Source organism: Bombus affinis, unplaced genomic scaffold (assembly GCF_024516045.1).
Source record: "Bombus affinis isolate iyBomAffi1 unplaced genomic scaffold, iyBomAffi1.2 ctg00000059.1, whole genome shotgun sequence".
NCBI lineage: Eukaryota > Metazoa > Arthropoda > Insecta > Hymenoptera > Apidae > Bombus > Bombus affinis.
Genome location: NW_026108820.1, coordinates 1,357,224 through 1,375,566, shown reverse-complemented (window position 1 = coordinate 1,375,566; position 18,343 = coordinate 1,357,224). Strand labels below are relative to the sequence as shown.

The window sequence follows — 18,343 nt, the reverse complement described above, 5'->3', positions numbered from 1 at the left end:
TATATTTGCGCAGTTCCTTCATTTTGAAATATTCGCAAAATTTGCTGCATATTTCGTGTTCGTTCCATCTTCCGAAATGAAAATAAAAATTTTTATTCAATGTCTGAATATATTTCATTATATTCCATCTTTCTCATGATCGAAAGTTTCTTCTTCTTTTTAATAATTATATCGTAGCAAATACACAAAGATATTCAATTTTGTACGATAAAACAATTTTTACTGTAACATCGTCATTTCACTATTTTATATTTCACTATTTGCAGAAATATTATACTTCAGGTAGTATACATAAAGATGAGACTTTGAAAATATAATTCCAACGAATATCGTCCCAACGAACGTTAATTTAATATTAATAGTTTTCACAACTAACAGTTTAATCCTACGCTCGGTATTTTACCGACGGTAGTTGGTAAGAGAATATTTCTTTTTAAAAAAATTCGTCTCCCTCATGGCTATGTTAAAGAGAATCAATTAATCATTCAACTGCTTCATCATGCTTAATGTGAAAATCGCAGAAAAGTTATAAATACCTGCTATCAATCTTTATACACGTAACAATTGATTTAAATAATTAACTGCATTATATCCAATTATAAATTGCAGAGTACTGATTAATTGCAAAGCGATCATCTGCTATCGCCAAGATATTAAATGAATTAATATCCTCCGTATCGATCAGTAATTTCATTCTCTGTATCTATATGGTGTTTCCTATTAATAAGTTCGCAATTTCACAACTTCCTAAATACGATATTGATATTATATAATCCTACTAGAAACGAAGTACTTTTAATACTTTCCAGATAAATGATTATACACTTTACAAAAGTATCTTTGGTCTGAAAAATCTGCAAATAATCTTTGAATACGTATTCCAGGTAAAATACTCTCGATGTGTATTTTACTCTTCTTTTCTTTTCTTTATTTATTTGTCAAAAAACAAATATATCATTACGTGAAAGTAGCCGATACGATATTTAGAGCATTTCGAAGTTTTCTCTTGGGAGGTTGCAATTCAGAATCCCAAACATTGTTGCAGTAAATCCACGAACAATATACTTAGGCAGAGCGCTCAAATGAAAGCAATAACACTTGTCCCTTGTAGAACTGGAATCGATTTCTCTGCGGCTATTCACCCCTATAAAACATGCAACTGCGGCAGTCTGTTGTGAAATGGTCGATGAGGAATTTGTGATTTCAATTTACGATCAATCGTCCGTTATACTTCACGTCGCTAATGCGATAAATTTACGAAGATGTGCAGAAACGGAAAATAGAAAGCGATAAGTTTTATTGCAACGATTAAGCTGCAATTTCCTATAAGTACGCGGAACGCCAAAAGTAAGAAATATAAAAGGCAAATGCTTGCAAGAGAAATGCTTTTCGCAAAAACAAGATATAATAATAATAATATACGTATGTTCGTGCAGTTTGCTACTTTCACGAATACGACTGAATAAACCGAAACGGATAGAAATTTATTTCATCCTCTACGTTTCCTAAACGTTTCATGGACTTTTGCATTTTTAAAATTCCCACAAATGCACGAACATCCGCGATCTAATAATCTAACGATGAGTCCGCTATTTCGGAAGATATTTCTATATTTTGGGTAAATCGTTGCTTTGTAATATTCGACATAAGAGATGCTCGTTAACGAACGCGTAACGTCGGATATCCACGTTTACCGCGACTCTTTCAGGAGAAGAACTTTGCAGCTAAGAGAGTTTTAAGGAACTTTTAATTTAGAAGAATTTTAAAGAACGACCGTAACATGTATATTCCGACGCAAATGTCGTTCCTGATAGGAGAATCACACAGTCGAGTTCAGCAATCGAATCGATGTTCAACAGACGCGAGGGCAGAAGCAGACGAAGAATAAAGAGAGAATAAACACGCACTCGTTAAATCAGCGCAACGAGTAAAGTAGATCTAGCCATTATTCCGTTCTGAAAAGGAAGACGAATGGAAGAGGAAAGGAAGGTTCAAAAGAGCATCGTTCGCTTTGATTATTGACACACGCTCACGCTAATAACGGTCATTGAAAGGCGAACGGAGAATAAGAATTATTGAAACTTGGAAATATCGAAAGCTTGAAGCTTCGCTAATTAAGAGAAGTCAACTGTCATAAACGTCGATGAAGATCCTATCGACGGAAAGTTAGGAAATTTAATCTTTTCCCTTTACGTTTGACTCGAACGCGAACAGTTCGATCTGTTTCTCGTTTGAGGAACGACCTAACGAGTATACAGAGTCTTTCGCGTACATTACTCGTCGGAAGTTTCGAGTCATTGCGCGTTTCATCAAATTTTGCAGAATTTAAAGAATCGAAGACTTCGCTTTGATAAATTTTTAATTAAAGAAACGTATAGTCGAGTGCAGGCGATTATTGCTGATAACTGTAACATTTATTTTAGTAACGAAATTGACAGGAGATTTGGCATAGATAATACAGGAAAAGTATTTTAAGCTTTCCATATACGAGGGAGAAAAAGTTTAATTATTTATATCGTAAAGTGGCGTCAGGGAAAACCGGTGTCTTATTTCATGAATCTGAGTCTTCTATCGAGTAAACGTTCCTCTTTAATAAAATCTATAACGTGTTAGAACGATACAACAATTTTAGTTATTCCGTAGAGTATTACGACAACAGTCTTAGACCATTTGCATGATGATCAGGATCGCATGGTCAAGCAGACAAGTAAGTGTCACAGTGTAAAAGAAAAATAGTATCGGTGCATGACGTAGGGATGATGTACGGTGGTAAAGCGAAAGCTGAAGGACATTCGAATAAAAAGAAATAATAAAAAGAAAATTAGTTATCGGTTATACAATGTGAACAAAATTACGTACGTGTTTAGAGCAACGACGTTGCCTACTACAGTTGTACGGTAACGAGCCTTTAGAATTTAAAGCCTGGATATTACTCTCGCGATGCTCGTCGATTATACGATGGACATTTTTCTAATAGTTTACAGTAAAAATATTCCTACGTCCAATAGATTGAATTTCAAGTTGAAAAATAATATTAGAAAAGACTGAAAACTTCACGATTCCTAGGATTACGTGTAACATTGCGTCTGCGGAGCCAGAAAATTGATCCACCGATTGGTCTCAAAGGAAAGTTATTTATAAGTCAAAGAGTATCGTATTGCATCGTTCTTTCTTTATTCGAAGCACTCGGGAACGTTCGCTGTAAACATTTCCATTGTATCGCGATCAACGAAGAATGATTCGTTTCGTAACTATAATCGCATTTTCATCCATAATGGACAAGACGAAACAAAGCGAAAGGAAAGTTGTACGTTCTCAATTACTCCTATACGGAACAAAGATCAGAAGTTATAAGTTATAGTCATAAGGGGCGACTTAATTGAAAATTACCAAGACACTTGACATCACGCGTTGCTCGAGAGCGAAGTTACGCGGATGTTTATATCGTCTGGGAGTCCCAGAGCAGCAGTTAAGGGATAATATCGAGAGCGCAGCGATGGTAAACGTTATAATAATACAAAGTTCCGATATTCTCTAACTCTAACCATTCTACAAATTTCATCTTTAAACGGTATCGTGATCTGGTCCTGGTTTAACCAATTGGCTGTTTTCCACGAGTATACTCGTCACGAAGAGATGGCAGTATTTTACGTTACGACGAGCCCCGTCAGTACTAAATTGAAAAATAAAACAGTCATTTCGTAACAACTTAATTCTATATTATAACAGCCACCCGTACTCCGTGTTCGACGAGTATACTCGCCATCGCTTACTGTTCGCGACACACTTTTAGGTACACGCTTTTCAAAGAGGTCGCAACCGCTAACTGCTAAACTTTTTTATTCTGACATTGAAATTTAACAAGAATAAATCAATATCAGCGGCAATTTCAGTTCTATCCTTGGCACGTAAATACAATATAATTTACCTTTAACGAAAATGAATGCAATTATTCGTAATTATTCGCGATACTATTTACTTATATATTTTCCTATGTTGTCTTACGTATCTGTTATTTGTAATAGATGAGATCGAACGAGAAATATTAGAGGATCAGCAGCAGGGTTAATTTATCAGTGTAAAAATATGCGCAAACTTCCACGATCCAGTTATAACACGCGATATAATTCGCTATTTGCTTAGCTCGCTTCGCCAACTGCCAGCCTCGCTATCTATGTCCATGAGGATCTATTAAGATTATCATTTTAATTACACGTTGGTTGATCGAACGGCCAACGAGAAACGCGGCCGACAATTTTGATTAAATAGCCGCTAGCGTTACCGAGAACACGGCTCGTGTAAAACAATTTCGTCAGACAATTTTAGTTATCGGATTTGTTCGGCGAGACGCGCAAACAAACCGGCTTTCACCTCGTCAAAGGCTACGTTTCACGCGAAACTCGCGCCAGTTACAGCGTTAACTTCCTTTGTAGTATTCATGGTGAAATCGCCAATTCATTTCCACCGTCTAACGAGAAAGACGAAACGGACGTATTCTCGGTGAACGCTTCCCTTTCGCGTCTCTGCCGTTCTTCGAATCGCTCTGCTTCAACGCAGTACAACCAGCCAGCTCTCTCGTTCGACAGCTGACAAATTGCCTGCGTAACTTGTTTGCCGCGACCGCGAGAACTATGTTTTAAGTCGAATGATCGTCAGATGTTACGAACAATTGGAAATTATCTTCATTTCCCATATCGCTGGCCGATGCTCACGATCTGTTCAGTTTGGAAAACATGGAACAGCTCGCTGGACGATTAGTTTGAATTTTACGGAATCGTGTTTGAGGTGGAATATGCCGAGATCGTAGAATCGTTGATGTTCGACTGCTCCCACGAATACTCTGGTGTCTGTACGTTTTATCAGTCGAACCTAACATTTCTCAGTGACGGATAAGTTTCTGTTCTGTCGCGCAACACATCTGCACGCCATCCCGCGCGGCTTGCCAACCAACGGTCTATCTGCCGTCCTTCTAACACTCCAGAGGCCCAAGGACCCACTATAAAGTTGCAATTCTAGCTGCATTGTTCGCACACATGGTCTAAGCACATCTGTTTGCCAGAAAAGACTTTCTAATTCCAGAAGAGTTTTCGGCCGGTTTTTAGAAAGGTCCTTGGGTTTATTATGTGCTCTTAAGAATTACGAAGAAAGCGGAGATATACCTAACGAAAAATCTGAGTTTCCCTGTAAACCTTGTCGCCTAGGACCCAAGTTGGTAGGAGGTTTCTTCCTCCTCTCTTCCTTCCTAACATTGGTCCCAACCAATCGACATCGCGGATTGTTGCCCTCACTTTACTAACTAAAAATGTAAGCAACGAATCCGCGTTCTTCGTTCAAAGGGCACACCCATACCAAGCTTTCCTCCGTATTCACATTAGAATAAGCTTCAGAGTTTTCCATCGTCTCTCACGGTGACTAGAGTTCCTGCATTCCCTATAACTCTCACCGTTTCTATATCTCTCAGAATTTCCTACCACAGTCAAAGATCTAACTTCTAACATTAAGTCTCATACCGTGTTACTTTCATATCTATATTATTGCAGCGTGATAAGTTATTAAGTGTTTATATCTATTCAATCGTGTATACTAAGTGTTGGAAATATATATTTTAACTCTGTGAGCCACAGTGTTATCATACCTGAATCACCCCTATTATCTTAATCGAAATACGGGGATCGAACTATTCGTGGTGTCGATCATTCTAATCGTAACGGGAATTTACGACTCCCGTTGACGCGTATTCTAACGACCGCGTCTCCCCGCGATAGCTCGAAAAAACAGTTTCTTTTTAAAAAATCTACACATTCTTTTCTCTGTTCGAATAGAATAGAATAGAATTCCGATAAATAAGAATTTGGTATGAAACTAACAACGTTCCAGTCGTACAGAAAGAAAATACAATTTAATTAAAAACGTGGGAGGTGGTGTAAGAATCGGCGATAGAATTCATCAAGAGTACGTGACGTTGGAAAAGCTACAGTCACAGATGTTAGAAAATGGAAACGTGATATTGAGAATTATGTAAAGCACGTGGATTGCTCGAATGATGGGGTAACTGTGGGGAAACCTTAAATACACTGATGTAATGGGATGGTTTCGTTGTGATAAAAACGATAATAACGACGATTTTATACAAATGGAAACAGCCAGCTAAAACGATAATGGAGAGGCACTTTCCCATGCCGAAGCACCCACGCCACTCGAAAAAGGGGCTTCGATCGTATAAAATTCACCGCGCAAAAGCTCCCAGGTACAGAGAAAATGTAATTTTACGCAGTTATTTCTACCGAAAGAATCATGTGACGTGGTGCTTAAAAAGATATGGAATGTATAAATATTCAAAAAATCAATTTTATAAAATTAAATCTATCGATCCATTAATAGGATTAAAAGAAAGGAATACATCCGAAATGTACACAAAATTGAAGGAAAGGAAGATTTGTATAAAAATTGTAATAATACGATGCAGCAATTTCACGATACCATTTAATTAAAGTGGGTGTATATTTTTTTGAGAGCATCCTCTGTATATCAGAAATATATTACGAAATAGAAATATGTTATTACTGGTTTTCCGATGAGAATCCGAAGTGTATCAAAAATTTAATCGGCGTAGATATTTATCGACGCAACAGTTGCAATTTCACAGATACAAATATCTTGCGAGTTCTCTCATCGTCGTAATTTGTATCTCCTTTATATACATCGTCTGTCTGAATATTCTTTCTAATATTCTAATTAGACTGTAGATTTTGATGCAAATTCATATTTTTGAGGATATGATTGAAAAGAAAAAAAAAAAGAGAAGTAAAGAGTATTTTGTATATTTTATATTTTCTTTCGTATCACGTGCATTTTGTACAATTTTATTGAAATTGGATTACAAGAGCCAAGCAAATCGAACATCAAACGGACTACGCGTCGTGTGTTACTTTATAGGAAAATCACGACAATGTCTGTAACATTCGTAGTATTTTACGATCCTATCTACGATAGCAATTAAAAGTTCATCAAACAGATGATTACATCACGTACGAGCCATTTGAAAGTCAAATTGTTCCATTTTCCGAAAATTTATTCTTTCTAACTCTTTAAGAGTATTACATCGTGGCTTATTAACATACTAAATAATAATTGACTGTTCGAATAGTTTGATGATTTTTGGAAAGTACGTGTCCCTGATAAATATAACTTCTATGCACACTTCCAAATCCGTTTGAAATTTCATCGATACGATCAAGTTAGGCGTGTCTCGCTACAGTGCTGCAATGATCATTTCGAAATGCTTCGTATATCATATACGCAAAAAGTTTCCAGCAACGTTGAAACAGCTTCGCGAGTCACGTGTAATTTATTTATAAAAGATTTTTGCAACTGTCGAGACATCTTGGTATCTGTTAATAATCGTTGAGATATCATTGCAATAAAGTAAGTGCACTATATCATACTTTTATAGATAGCATTCTTTTTTACGGATGGAAAGCCGTCTGATGGAAATTTGTCTGAAATGTCCGTCGTAAAATTGCATTTTCGCGGGCAACAGAAAACAATGGAATTTTGTACAAAAGCGCAATACTTTAATTAGCGCAAAATTCCATTTTCCCCGCTGGGAAATTGAATTTTCTATTAAAGCGTGATACGTTTAATCAGCGGTGGCGTAAATTCAACAAACTAACAACTAACAACTGAAATATTGACTTGTCACAATTTTGTGACACCGTATATGTCGTTGATACGTTCCAGTCTGGTCGTATTTACAATTTCAGAAATTTTGCAACTATTTTTTCATTTTATCCGTAACGAGAATAGCGAAGATAAGACAGGCAAACGTGGTAAAACGTTGATAATTCGGTTACAGGGAAATCGAATAAATTCGAAGTTGAAGAAAGTAAGAGAAAGTCGAAACGAAGCAAACGCGATTCCTTAAGCCACGATGTTCAGGGATTTTATAATCTTTCCGGTGACGTCTTCGACGTGGAATACCCAGAAGCTGAGAAATTGATTCTGTACGATGAAAAAGACGATGTCTCCACAGAATACAACGATACAATAGTGGAAGAATTATCGATCCACGTAAATCCTGTTGAAAAATGCTCAGTTGGTATGACCGCCAGTTACTAAAAGGTTACTAGGGTTATGTTGGTACGACTCCTAACGACGCTCTTTTGTCATAGGAGTCGACCACGCCTTAATTGCTAAGACGCATTGGGAGAGTTTAGACGTTTACTGTGTGATTTGGTGTTTTGTATAAGAGAGAAAATAAAAGGTGTGATAACCAATCCGAGTGGATCCGAGATTGATTATCAACCCCAACCTATATAAAATAACAAATCCCGAGGAAATTGGATACTTCTCTGGTCCTAAATGGCAAAGGAACAGATTATCAAGTAAGTCAAATATTTTCCCAAATGCCATTCTTGTACAATCGTTGCTTTTCTACTTACCACGTACAATATAGCGGTTAATAAATTAACGAATCATCGAATATTACTGAAAGAAAGAAATTGTACTGATATTCCAATCTATCGTGTACAAAAGTAATAATAACAGCATGTAATATAAGAATAGCTTATCTTCAGCCTTAAACGGAACTCGGTTTACAAGTATTCTCCCTATTGCGTTCCACTCTCGCTTGATCTTCTACACGTTCATCTATATTTCGCTGTTTTTAATTTATTTTATTATTCCCTGTCTATTACACATATGTATATTGTCCATTGCACGAATCTTTATCTATCTTGCCTAATTTAATGTAAAAAAATAGAAAAATAGACAAATTTGCTGGAGGAATACGTTTACCAAAATTTGTCAAGAATTTTAAAGAAATTTGCAGGATGAAATTCACGGTGATACCGAATTGATATTTTTGAAATTATACTTTTGAAATAATTATTTATATCATAATAATTATTCCACGAATACTTGCTCGTAGATATTAATTTATGCTTTTAATAATCATGCGTTTAAGCTATCAAGTCGAGTCGAGTAGACTTTCTAATTTCGTGGAAGATAAGTCGATTTCTAAGATAAGTCATTTCATAGAGAAAAGACCAGCTGCTAAGGATTCGCCGCCACGATGGCTAGAGCTTGGAATAGCTGCTGATTAATCCGTGGTAGATTTTCATGGAATTCGAGTACAGCAATATATCTTGGCTCTTTTAAACATCGTAAGTAATACCAAACGAAATTCTTTTATTATACTTAGATATAGAATACCTCCTCCTACATATGTACGCAAGCAACCGGGAAACATAGGGCAGAGTTATGCGTATCTCTGTATTTTCAAGGTACGCTACTTGCTTTCAAACATCTCGATCGTATATTCGAATGGAAGCTCTGTATTTTCTGTTTACACTGTTCAAAGCTTACACGTATCTTTTAAAAAGTTCAGCGAATAATTTATCCGTAATGGAATTTTGTAATAGATTAATTTCAGCCATTCGGTAATTGGTTTTCCAATGCTGTTGAGATTAATAACGTACATTTCCTAAGATAAATATAACGAATAAAATTAATTTTTTAGGAAAATTATATAAGATACGATGTATTTACGAGGGTTTTGAATAATAATTTATTTGTAAGGCTGTAATACTGTTTTAACGCCTGTTACATTTTCGTACGTATTTTAATCCTAGGTCAGTGCAATTTACATGGACCCATCGCACGAATCCAACATGATTCAAGTGATCGTACGAATGATTTTATACGTGGAAAAACGAGACGTTATGGTAAGCGATTTCCATTAAATTAAATCATTTAACTAAAGTAGTAACTATCTGAGATACGCATATGCGAGTGTCAATTATTTTATTTTCTACTTATCTGTACAGTGTATGGTATATAAATTATATAGGTCAAAATATCTGCGCATGACGTTTTAGATCGATAAAATGCAACGAGTTCCATTTTGTTAAATTGGACAACCGTGAACGATCCCTTGGAAACAAATTTCCAAACAAACAATTTTCACGGATCATTGACAAACCTCGCATTTATCGTGTATCCGAAATATCTGTATAATCGACTATTAAACCTTTTTCATCTCTTAGGAATCTTAATTTAATGTTATAGACCTATGATAATATCATTGATATACGACACTTGCGATTCCTTTTACTTTTCTTTTTCTGCTATTCTTCTCTGCTGTCGAATCAACATTTCAACATTTTTCAGGAAGATTAAAGTACTAATAGCGTTACAAGTTACATTTGATTACAATCAACAACACGATTACTTGCACATATATTTATTATCATTGACGAATATTTATATATAGTATATAATGCATGATGTAATAATAAATATAATATATTCGTAATATTAGCTAGCTTTTATTAAGAAAATATTAAACGTTGTCGTAGGTCCGCCGTGGCGATGCCAGACGATCTCTCGAGAACGTGAACAAATGGAACAGAAAGATGCTGTCCTCGAAGGGCGTAAATCACGATGTTGCTGTATGGTTGACGCGGTTAGATATAGGAGGTCCTTCCGGTTACGCACCTGTGTCAGGAGTATGCGATCCCGCGAGATCGTGCGCGTTAAATCGAGACGAAGGCTTGACCAGCGCCTTTATCATCGCTCACGAAGTAGCACACATGTGAGTGTCCCACATGTTGAGATATCGTTGGCAAACTGAAATATTTATAACTGGCCTGGGTATTTACGCAGAGACCGTGTGTTATTTATTTATGCAAACACGTACCTGTACGAGAATAATTTGAAAAATGAAATCTCCATAGGAGAACTTATTATCTTTACCGAATATCACAACGAGTACTGTACTTTGAATCTGCCATAGATTTTTGCGTATTATGTGCGTTCTTGCATTCCTCCTTTCACCTACGATGGCTCTTAAACAAGAAACGATATCGTAACGAGCAATACAACTTAGCTGAGCGTCCACTTTGGTTCCACTAGTGTTGTCCCATACGACTTTGTGTTTGACCTCGCTATTAGGGGACTTTTTACCCAACGTTTCCTTCACCGCCTTCACTACCTTCGATTTATCGAACTTGAGACTTAAACTGGCCGTTACTAAATCTTCCGGCTTCTTCGACATCGGTTGGTGTCTCTTCGTGAACCAATTCGACGGTGCCATAAAGGTCGAAATAGCGGCTTTCGAGGATCCGCTAAGCTTACTTTTAGCTCCGTGCAATGTCGACACGTCGAAGCTATTGGAACGGAAGCTCTTCGATCGTCTTCCTTTCTGTTCGGTCGTTTTTCCGGGCCAGTTTGATTTGCTATCGTCCCGGGAACTCGGCGCTTCCTCGCCGCATCGGTTGATTTCCGTCGCGGAAGACGCTAACGAGCTTAGGATCGATATCAGATCCGTATTAGAGCAGACAATGCCCGCAGCACCGGAAACGGATGCACTCGCGGCTCTTGGCAGTTCCGAGACGCGCTTTCGGAGAGAAGATGTCGGCGAAACCGACGGAGTAGGCATTTCAGAGAATCGTTGTTTCGGCTGTTGAGTGTAACGTTGAGCGGAACTGTTACCCTCCAGCGGCTGTATTTCGTACACTTGCTCCGTCGACGTCCTGTACATCCTTAAGCGCACCTGGCAAACGGATTGCTTTTATTCGAAAGACAGTTTCTTTTTTATCATAATTCGTGCGTTATGATACATGTTTCGATGATTGAGCCGTTAAGCGTGACAAAGCGATGGAATTGTTTTGCCCAGAAATTCTTCAACACGTTGAGTGTTTAGGTGTTTAGGTACGCAAATAGACTAGAATATTTTGCAAGAATAAAATGTCTTGGTATGGTACGCTTTAATCTATCTATCCAAGTCAAAATAAGTATAAAAATCGCGTGGCAATCAACATATTTAAAAAAAAAAAAAAAAAAGAAAATGAAAAGGAGAAACAGATGCTTCTGATTGTTTAGTGCATTTTCATAAAATCTTCCAAATGTTTAATTCTCATAGAATAAAAGGGAGAGCATACGTTTGAATCTCAGCAGATTTTATTAATTCTTTGAAACCATAAATATAATATGAGTATTACATCAACTTTAGTTCATACATGTAACAACATATTATTCTGCACGTAACAGTTACATTTAATGAAACATTTATTTATCCAGTAAATCCATATTCTCTATTAAACGTTCGTTTATTAATAAAACTGCCATAATCGTCCACGCATTGTTCGCTTCCTTAATTATTTTTCAAAGTATAACGATAATCAATGATGCAACAGAAATATCACGTAACATCCCAACAATCTTACATGAGATTTTAGCTGTTTTTACTATACAAATTAAGTCATTATTAAAATAAGTCATTATAATAATATATATATGTCGGAGATGAAAGAATACCGGAACCTTCCCTTTGGAACTTTGGGAAGACCCCTAGTATTGAAATTTAGATTTCACCATAGCCATATTAAGAAACTGTTGTCATTCGATCCGACTGTATTTATTTGAGATTTATGATAGTGAGCTCGGGCTCGAGGCGACAATCAGTCGCCGAACGTAGCCGCGGTCAAAGGGATGAACGTTTTGTCTAACAAAGGCATGAAGTAATTCTATAGCTCTTCTTAAAAGAAATACTTGGGACAGGGCACGACGGTAAACGTTTCAATGGTTTCTGCCCCGTGGCTCGCCACACGCAGACTTTGTCCTTCGGGTAAGATGATTGCCAGATGCCAACGCATCTTCACAGTATATGTTTAGCTGGGCGAGGACCGGCTACGAATATTAAGTTTCAATTATACAAAGTCTTTCAAATAGACAAATAGCCTGTGCCCCAACTACGGGAAGATAAGAGAAATCTATCCTTCCACGAACGACGCTTCCCGCTAGCAACTTTTCCCAAGGACAGCTAATATCTTTCTCTAACCACCAACATGGAAATTGACCAATTAACAGCAACGTCAATTTCCCTCACCCTTCGAACGAAGACTTTTCTCCGCGAATCCGATGATCTCTTGGCACTCTCATGATCGTGCCCTTAGGCACACCCATCATAGATTTCTTCGACAGCGTCACCGCGACGGAGAGCCACTCTCTCTAGTGCCATCTCATCGGCAATCGACCTGTCTTTCGTATACGTAATAATTGCCCCTTGCTCTAACATACAGTGTAACTTAGACGCTAACGAAGGGTAAAGTTCGTCATCCCGTTGACCGCGGATTCGTTATTGAGCCTAGGATCATTGTCATTTGCTTCTCGAGTATCTAATTATCGCGATTACTTGTCCAATTCCATCATAGTCATATTTGCACTAGTAAATATCTCCTCTATTGCATAACGATCACGTCTAGCGCCAATAGGGATTCGTTTCACGCCCTTGAACCTAACTCTAATCTTAACGCCAACCCGACATATATATATATATACATACATATATATATTTTATACATACATACATATATCAATTTTTATACACACAATTATACATATTCATTTTCATTTAATATTTTCATTTAATAATTTAATAAACCTTCGTCCCGCAAAGGCAAATAAATTCACGCATAACATTTCTCTTCAGCGGCATTGTTCTAGGATTGTATTTGTTGAAAGAAGGATAGCATTAAGCGCTGGAATAAAGAATGACGAATCGTTATTCTTTAACCATCGTACTTAGACACATATTTATTGAGCTACTTGTATTTTAATCGAAGTCTAATATCCTCCATCTGTAGATGTAAATATTACTGCCGTTGTTAATGTTATTTAAGTTTTACTACTGGAAAGGACATTTAAGTTTGAAGGCAGGCAAGTCTACTGTTCTTAAAGCTGACATTTAGACATCTAAGATTTTTTGTGTCTTTATTGACAAAAATATATTTGACTTTGCATATCTAAAATAAAGAATTTGCGTTATCTAAAATAAATAGATCATCTTTCTTTAGAAAATTCAATCTGGTGAAATTAGAATATGAGATAAAAGAAATACTATGCATACTTATTGTTCTTCTTAAAAATTAAAGGAATACTCATAATCCTAAAACATCCTTTCTATGTTGTACTAGATATATATACAATTAAAATGTGTAATAATGTGAATGATAAACTAGTTCGAATAATTATATTGCTTAAACGTAAGTTAATTGAAATCAGATGAATGTTATACACGCATTATACCGTGCATTATGAACTATTGATTGATTGATGCTCATATTTAATTATTAACGAGAAAATTAGAAAAATCAGATTGAATTTAATCTGTCCTTCTTATATTTATTAAGATGAGTTCTGGGGCTTGAAACACTCGAGATTAGAAATTTTGATTAATGTTTCACATTATGACTGGACGCTTGTTGTAATATCTTTTGTACGAGATACACTATACATACACAAGATCAAAATGGAATTTCGAAACGGTCGTATCGTTCAACAAAAATCTCTTTTATCTTTGATCCTCTTCGTAAAAATGCAATTCTTCTTTACAGAACATCATATAACATTTATTGTACGATATATTGTTCAATTATATTTCGAAATTTTCAGCTTCGAATCTTTGTTTAATTATACTGTAGAATTAAATATCATGCGTTATTTAAATATAGAGATAGACTAAACTTTTGTTCACATTTATTAAAGCTGTATCAACTGAGATGCTTAAATTTGCGAAATTTCATGGACTTTTATATTTAATTTTTCATCATGAATCCCGCTTTGCGATACAATACATATTAGATTTATAATATCTTAAATTTACAGTACCAATGCTGATTTTATCTGAAACTATTTGTTTGCAAATGATATCTTTCTTCGTTGGAATTACCCTTCACTTATAAATTAATAATTATTAACATTGAACAGTATTGTTAAACTTCAATAAAAATAGGATCGATAACTTAATGATAGTTAAAGAAACTTCCTATTACAGGTATAACAAATCATATTGAATTTTGTTTAGAAAACAATAATAAAAATGGGTGTCTTTTTGTGAAAATAATTTACAGCATATCACTCGACTTATTCATATAGGAGACATTAGTTTGTTTAAATACCCTGTTGCACCCTTTTATTCATTTTCAACCCAATTTTTTCACAACATTAAAAAATATTTTAAGCCTGAAGAAAAACATGAAAAACTTCTTATTAGCATGATTTCATGCTAAACATCCTCTTAAGATATTATAAATCTTTCTTGTTTACTAAAACCAGAGCCTAACTGAAATATACGAGTATCGCAACAGGATTAATCGTAATACATGATTAAATACAAGCAATATGTAAGCTATATTTTTACTTTTTACTTCAGAAATAAATATTTCACCAGCATCGTCTTTAGCTTAAGGAAAATAAACTTGTGAAATTTAATTTAAAGCTTCGTAAAACATGGAAATGTTGCAGGATAACAAATCAGAAAAGATATATTAAATAAATCACAGTTCAGGTATCTATAACATGTGATTCTCTTAACAAATCTGTTTCATTCATCAAGCAACTGCAAAATTTCCGTAAAATCAGAAGCGGTTTCACAAATTATAGGCATTCGTAAACATGATAGATAAGAGTTAGTATCGCGGCGTTTTAGAGTATCTATGAGCGTAATATGGAAAGTAAAAAGATGTATAATAAAAATAGTTCACTTTCCAAGCTATCACTAACATTGTAACGAATTATTATACATATAACGGCTCACGAAAGTACTCGGACGCTTACAGGAACTTTCCATGAATATTTTGTTGAAGCTTTTCATGAATTTCTAGAAGCATTAGGCTGTCTCAAAAGTTTCTTTCGTTTTGTTCTATTACTACAAAATAGATCATACACAAATCGATAAAATAATATAAAACAAAAAGTGTCGTGCATCTATTATTTCCTTATGAAACGAAAGAAACTTTTGAAACAAATGTAAATAGGAATTATAAGATGCTTATTGATTACCATCGGTATTTGGACAGTTAATTATGTATTGTATAAATAAGTCACAATATTTTTAGTAGGAGCATTTTTACCCCTAATCAATCACATGTTTAAAAATACTCTTTACATTGTACATTAGTTTTTTGCTATGTGTACGTCTGCAATAAGCATCTTCTAGCTTCCATATATATATTTCCAAATTAGTCTCAATTTTTACCGGTGTAATCATGATAGACACGTCTCGTTACATTGAAGTGAAGTGAAGAAAAACACTTTTCATTCAAATACGTAAACACATAATATTCATAAATTTATAAGAACAATTTTGTCCGTAGGTATTTGGTAGCGCAATTGAGAAGATGTTTTTTTTTTATTTATTAGAATATTTACAATCAATTCTCGTTGAGAATTTTCAGTAACTTAGTTTAGCGTGATACAATGACATGGATTATAATAGTTTTATATTGTTGGTTCTAGTAGATACTAAGGATTTAATCTAGAGGGTATTTTCTTTTTAGTCTGCGGATCTGGTCCGTCGTGTCCAGTAGTTGGGTGACTAGTGGGTTGTGGTGGTTGTTGACTCTTGTGTTATATCTGCTTCTGAACTTGTGTATTTCATCTTTGACTGTAGATATTTTGAGGTCGCGGTGGATTGTTTCGTTGGTAACATACCAGGGTGCATTTAATAGGGATCTTAGCGTTTTCGATTGGAAGCGTTGGAGTATTTCAATGTTGGAATTACTTGCTATTCCCCATAGTTGGATTCCGTAGGTCCAGACAGGTTTTATTACGGCCTTGTAGAGGGTTATTTTGTTCTGTATGTTTAGTTTGGAGCGTCGGCCCGTGAGCCAATAGAATTTTCTTAATTTTTCCTTTAGTTGCTTTGTTTTTTCCGAGATATGTTTTTTCCAAGTTAGCCTGCTGTCCAGGGTCATGCCCAGGTATCTTACGGAGTCCTTGCTTGGGATTATTGCGTTGTTAATGGTGACCTGGGGGCAGGTTTGTTTTCGGAGAGTGAAGGTTACATGGGAGGATTTTTTTCGTTTATTTTAAAACCCCATTTTTGGAATCACTTTTCCATGGAGTCGAGACTTTGCTGGAGAGTGGATGAGGCAATTGCCGGGTCTACGTGGGTAGCTAATAGTGCTGTGTCGTCGGCAATGTTGCTATTGTTACCTCGTTTGATATAGGTAAGTCGGCAGTGTAGATGGAGAACAGTAGGGGTCCGAGGACACTACCTTGGGGTATGCCGGATTCTATTGGGAATGTTGCGGAAGAGGCGCCTAGGCATTTAACTATGAATTGTCAGTTGGTTAGGTAGGATTTTAAGATGGAGTAGCATGGATGGGGTAGGATCTTTTTGATCTTGTAGAGTAGCCCTTCATACCATACTTTGTCGAATGCCTGTTGGATGTCTAGGAATACCGCTGAACAGTATTTTTTCTTTTCAAGGGTTTGGCTGATCATGTGGATTATGCAGTGGATTTGCTCTACTGTTGAGTGTTGTTTTCGGAAGCCGATTTGGTGGTCTGGGAGTGTTTTCAATTCTTCTAGGAGTGGGAGGAGACGATTCCTGAGCATTCTCTCGAATAGTTTAGACAGGGTAGGTAAAAGACTGATTGGGCGATAGGAGGTGGTTTCATATTTTGGTTTACCGGGTTTAGGGATGAGGGTGATTAGTGAGATTTTCCACGCCTTAGGAAAGTGTTCAAGGCGGAGGATGGCGTTAAAGATTGATGCGATGAGTGCAATCCCTTTTATGGGAAGTTCCTTGATTGCTTTATTTCCTATTAGGTCGTGACCTGCTGCTTTCTTGGGGTTTAGCCGACTGATTGCTTGTATAATCTCTGCAGAAGTGATGGGCTCAATAGGAGGGGACATTTGGAAGGGAGTGTGCAGGTATTCGGTAACGTCTGCAGCAGCTACGGAGGAATGGAGTTTGAATACTTCAGACAAGTGTTTGGCAAATAGGTTGGCTTTTTCTATAAGGCTACGCGCCCATCCGCCTTGCGGGCGGCGGATTGGAGGTATTATTTGTGGGGTGCGCGTGAGTTTCCTGGAGGCCTTCCATAGTGAGTAGTTGGAGTCGGCTGTGGGGGACAAGCTGGCGAGATATTTGTGAAAACAGTCATTATTGTAGTTTTTTATGGTTTTGGATAGTTTTCTAGTTGCGTTGTTTAGTTTGCGTTTGTACTCCGGTGTTCTATGGGTCTGCCATACTCTTCTTAGTCTATGTTTTTCTGCTATTTTTTTTAATATGTACTGGGGGTATTCGTGATTGCTGATGGACGTTTTTGCCGGTGTGGAGACGCGAATAGCGTTTATTATGCTCGCATTTAGGTATTCCGTGGCTGCTTCGATTTCTTCATCGGTTTTTAGTGAGGTTGAGGCTGAAGTTGTGTGTGTGAAGATTTCTCTAAAGAGCTGCCAGTTGGTGTGTTGGTTATGAATGGAGCCATTAGGTGTATTCTCGATGATTGTTGAAATGACTGTTACTATCACGGGGGTATGGTCGGAGGAG

The 18,343-nt window shown here is 36.4% G+C and overlaps 1 protein-coding gene across 1 annotated transcript in view; it reads left to right on the top strand.

Moving 5' to 3' along the window:
• LOC126926829 (A disintegrin and metalloproteinase with thrombospondin motifs 3-like) overlaps positions 1 to 18,343 on the top strand; it is a 58,047-nt gene that overhangs the window by 35,209 nt on the left and 4,495 nt on the right. The window contains exon 4 of the mRNA XM_050743220.1: positions 10,359 to 10,594. Within this exon, the coding sequence (XP_050599177.1) occupies positions 10,359 to 10,594 (236 nt within the window). The remainder of the gene's footprint in view (positions 1 to 10,358; positions 10,595 to 18,343) is intronic.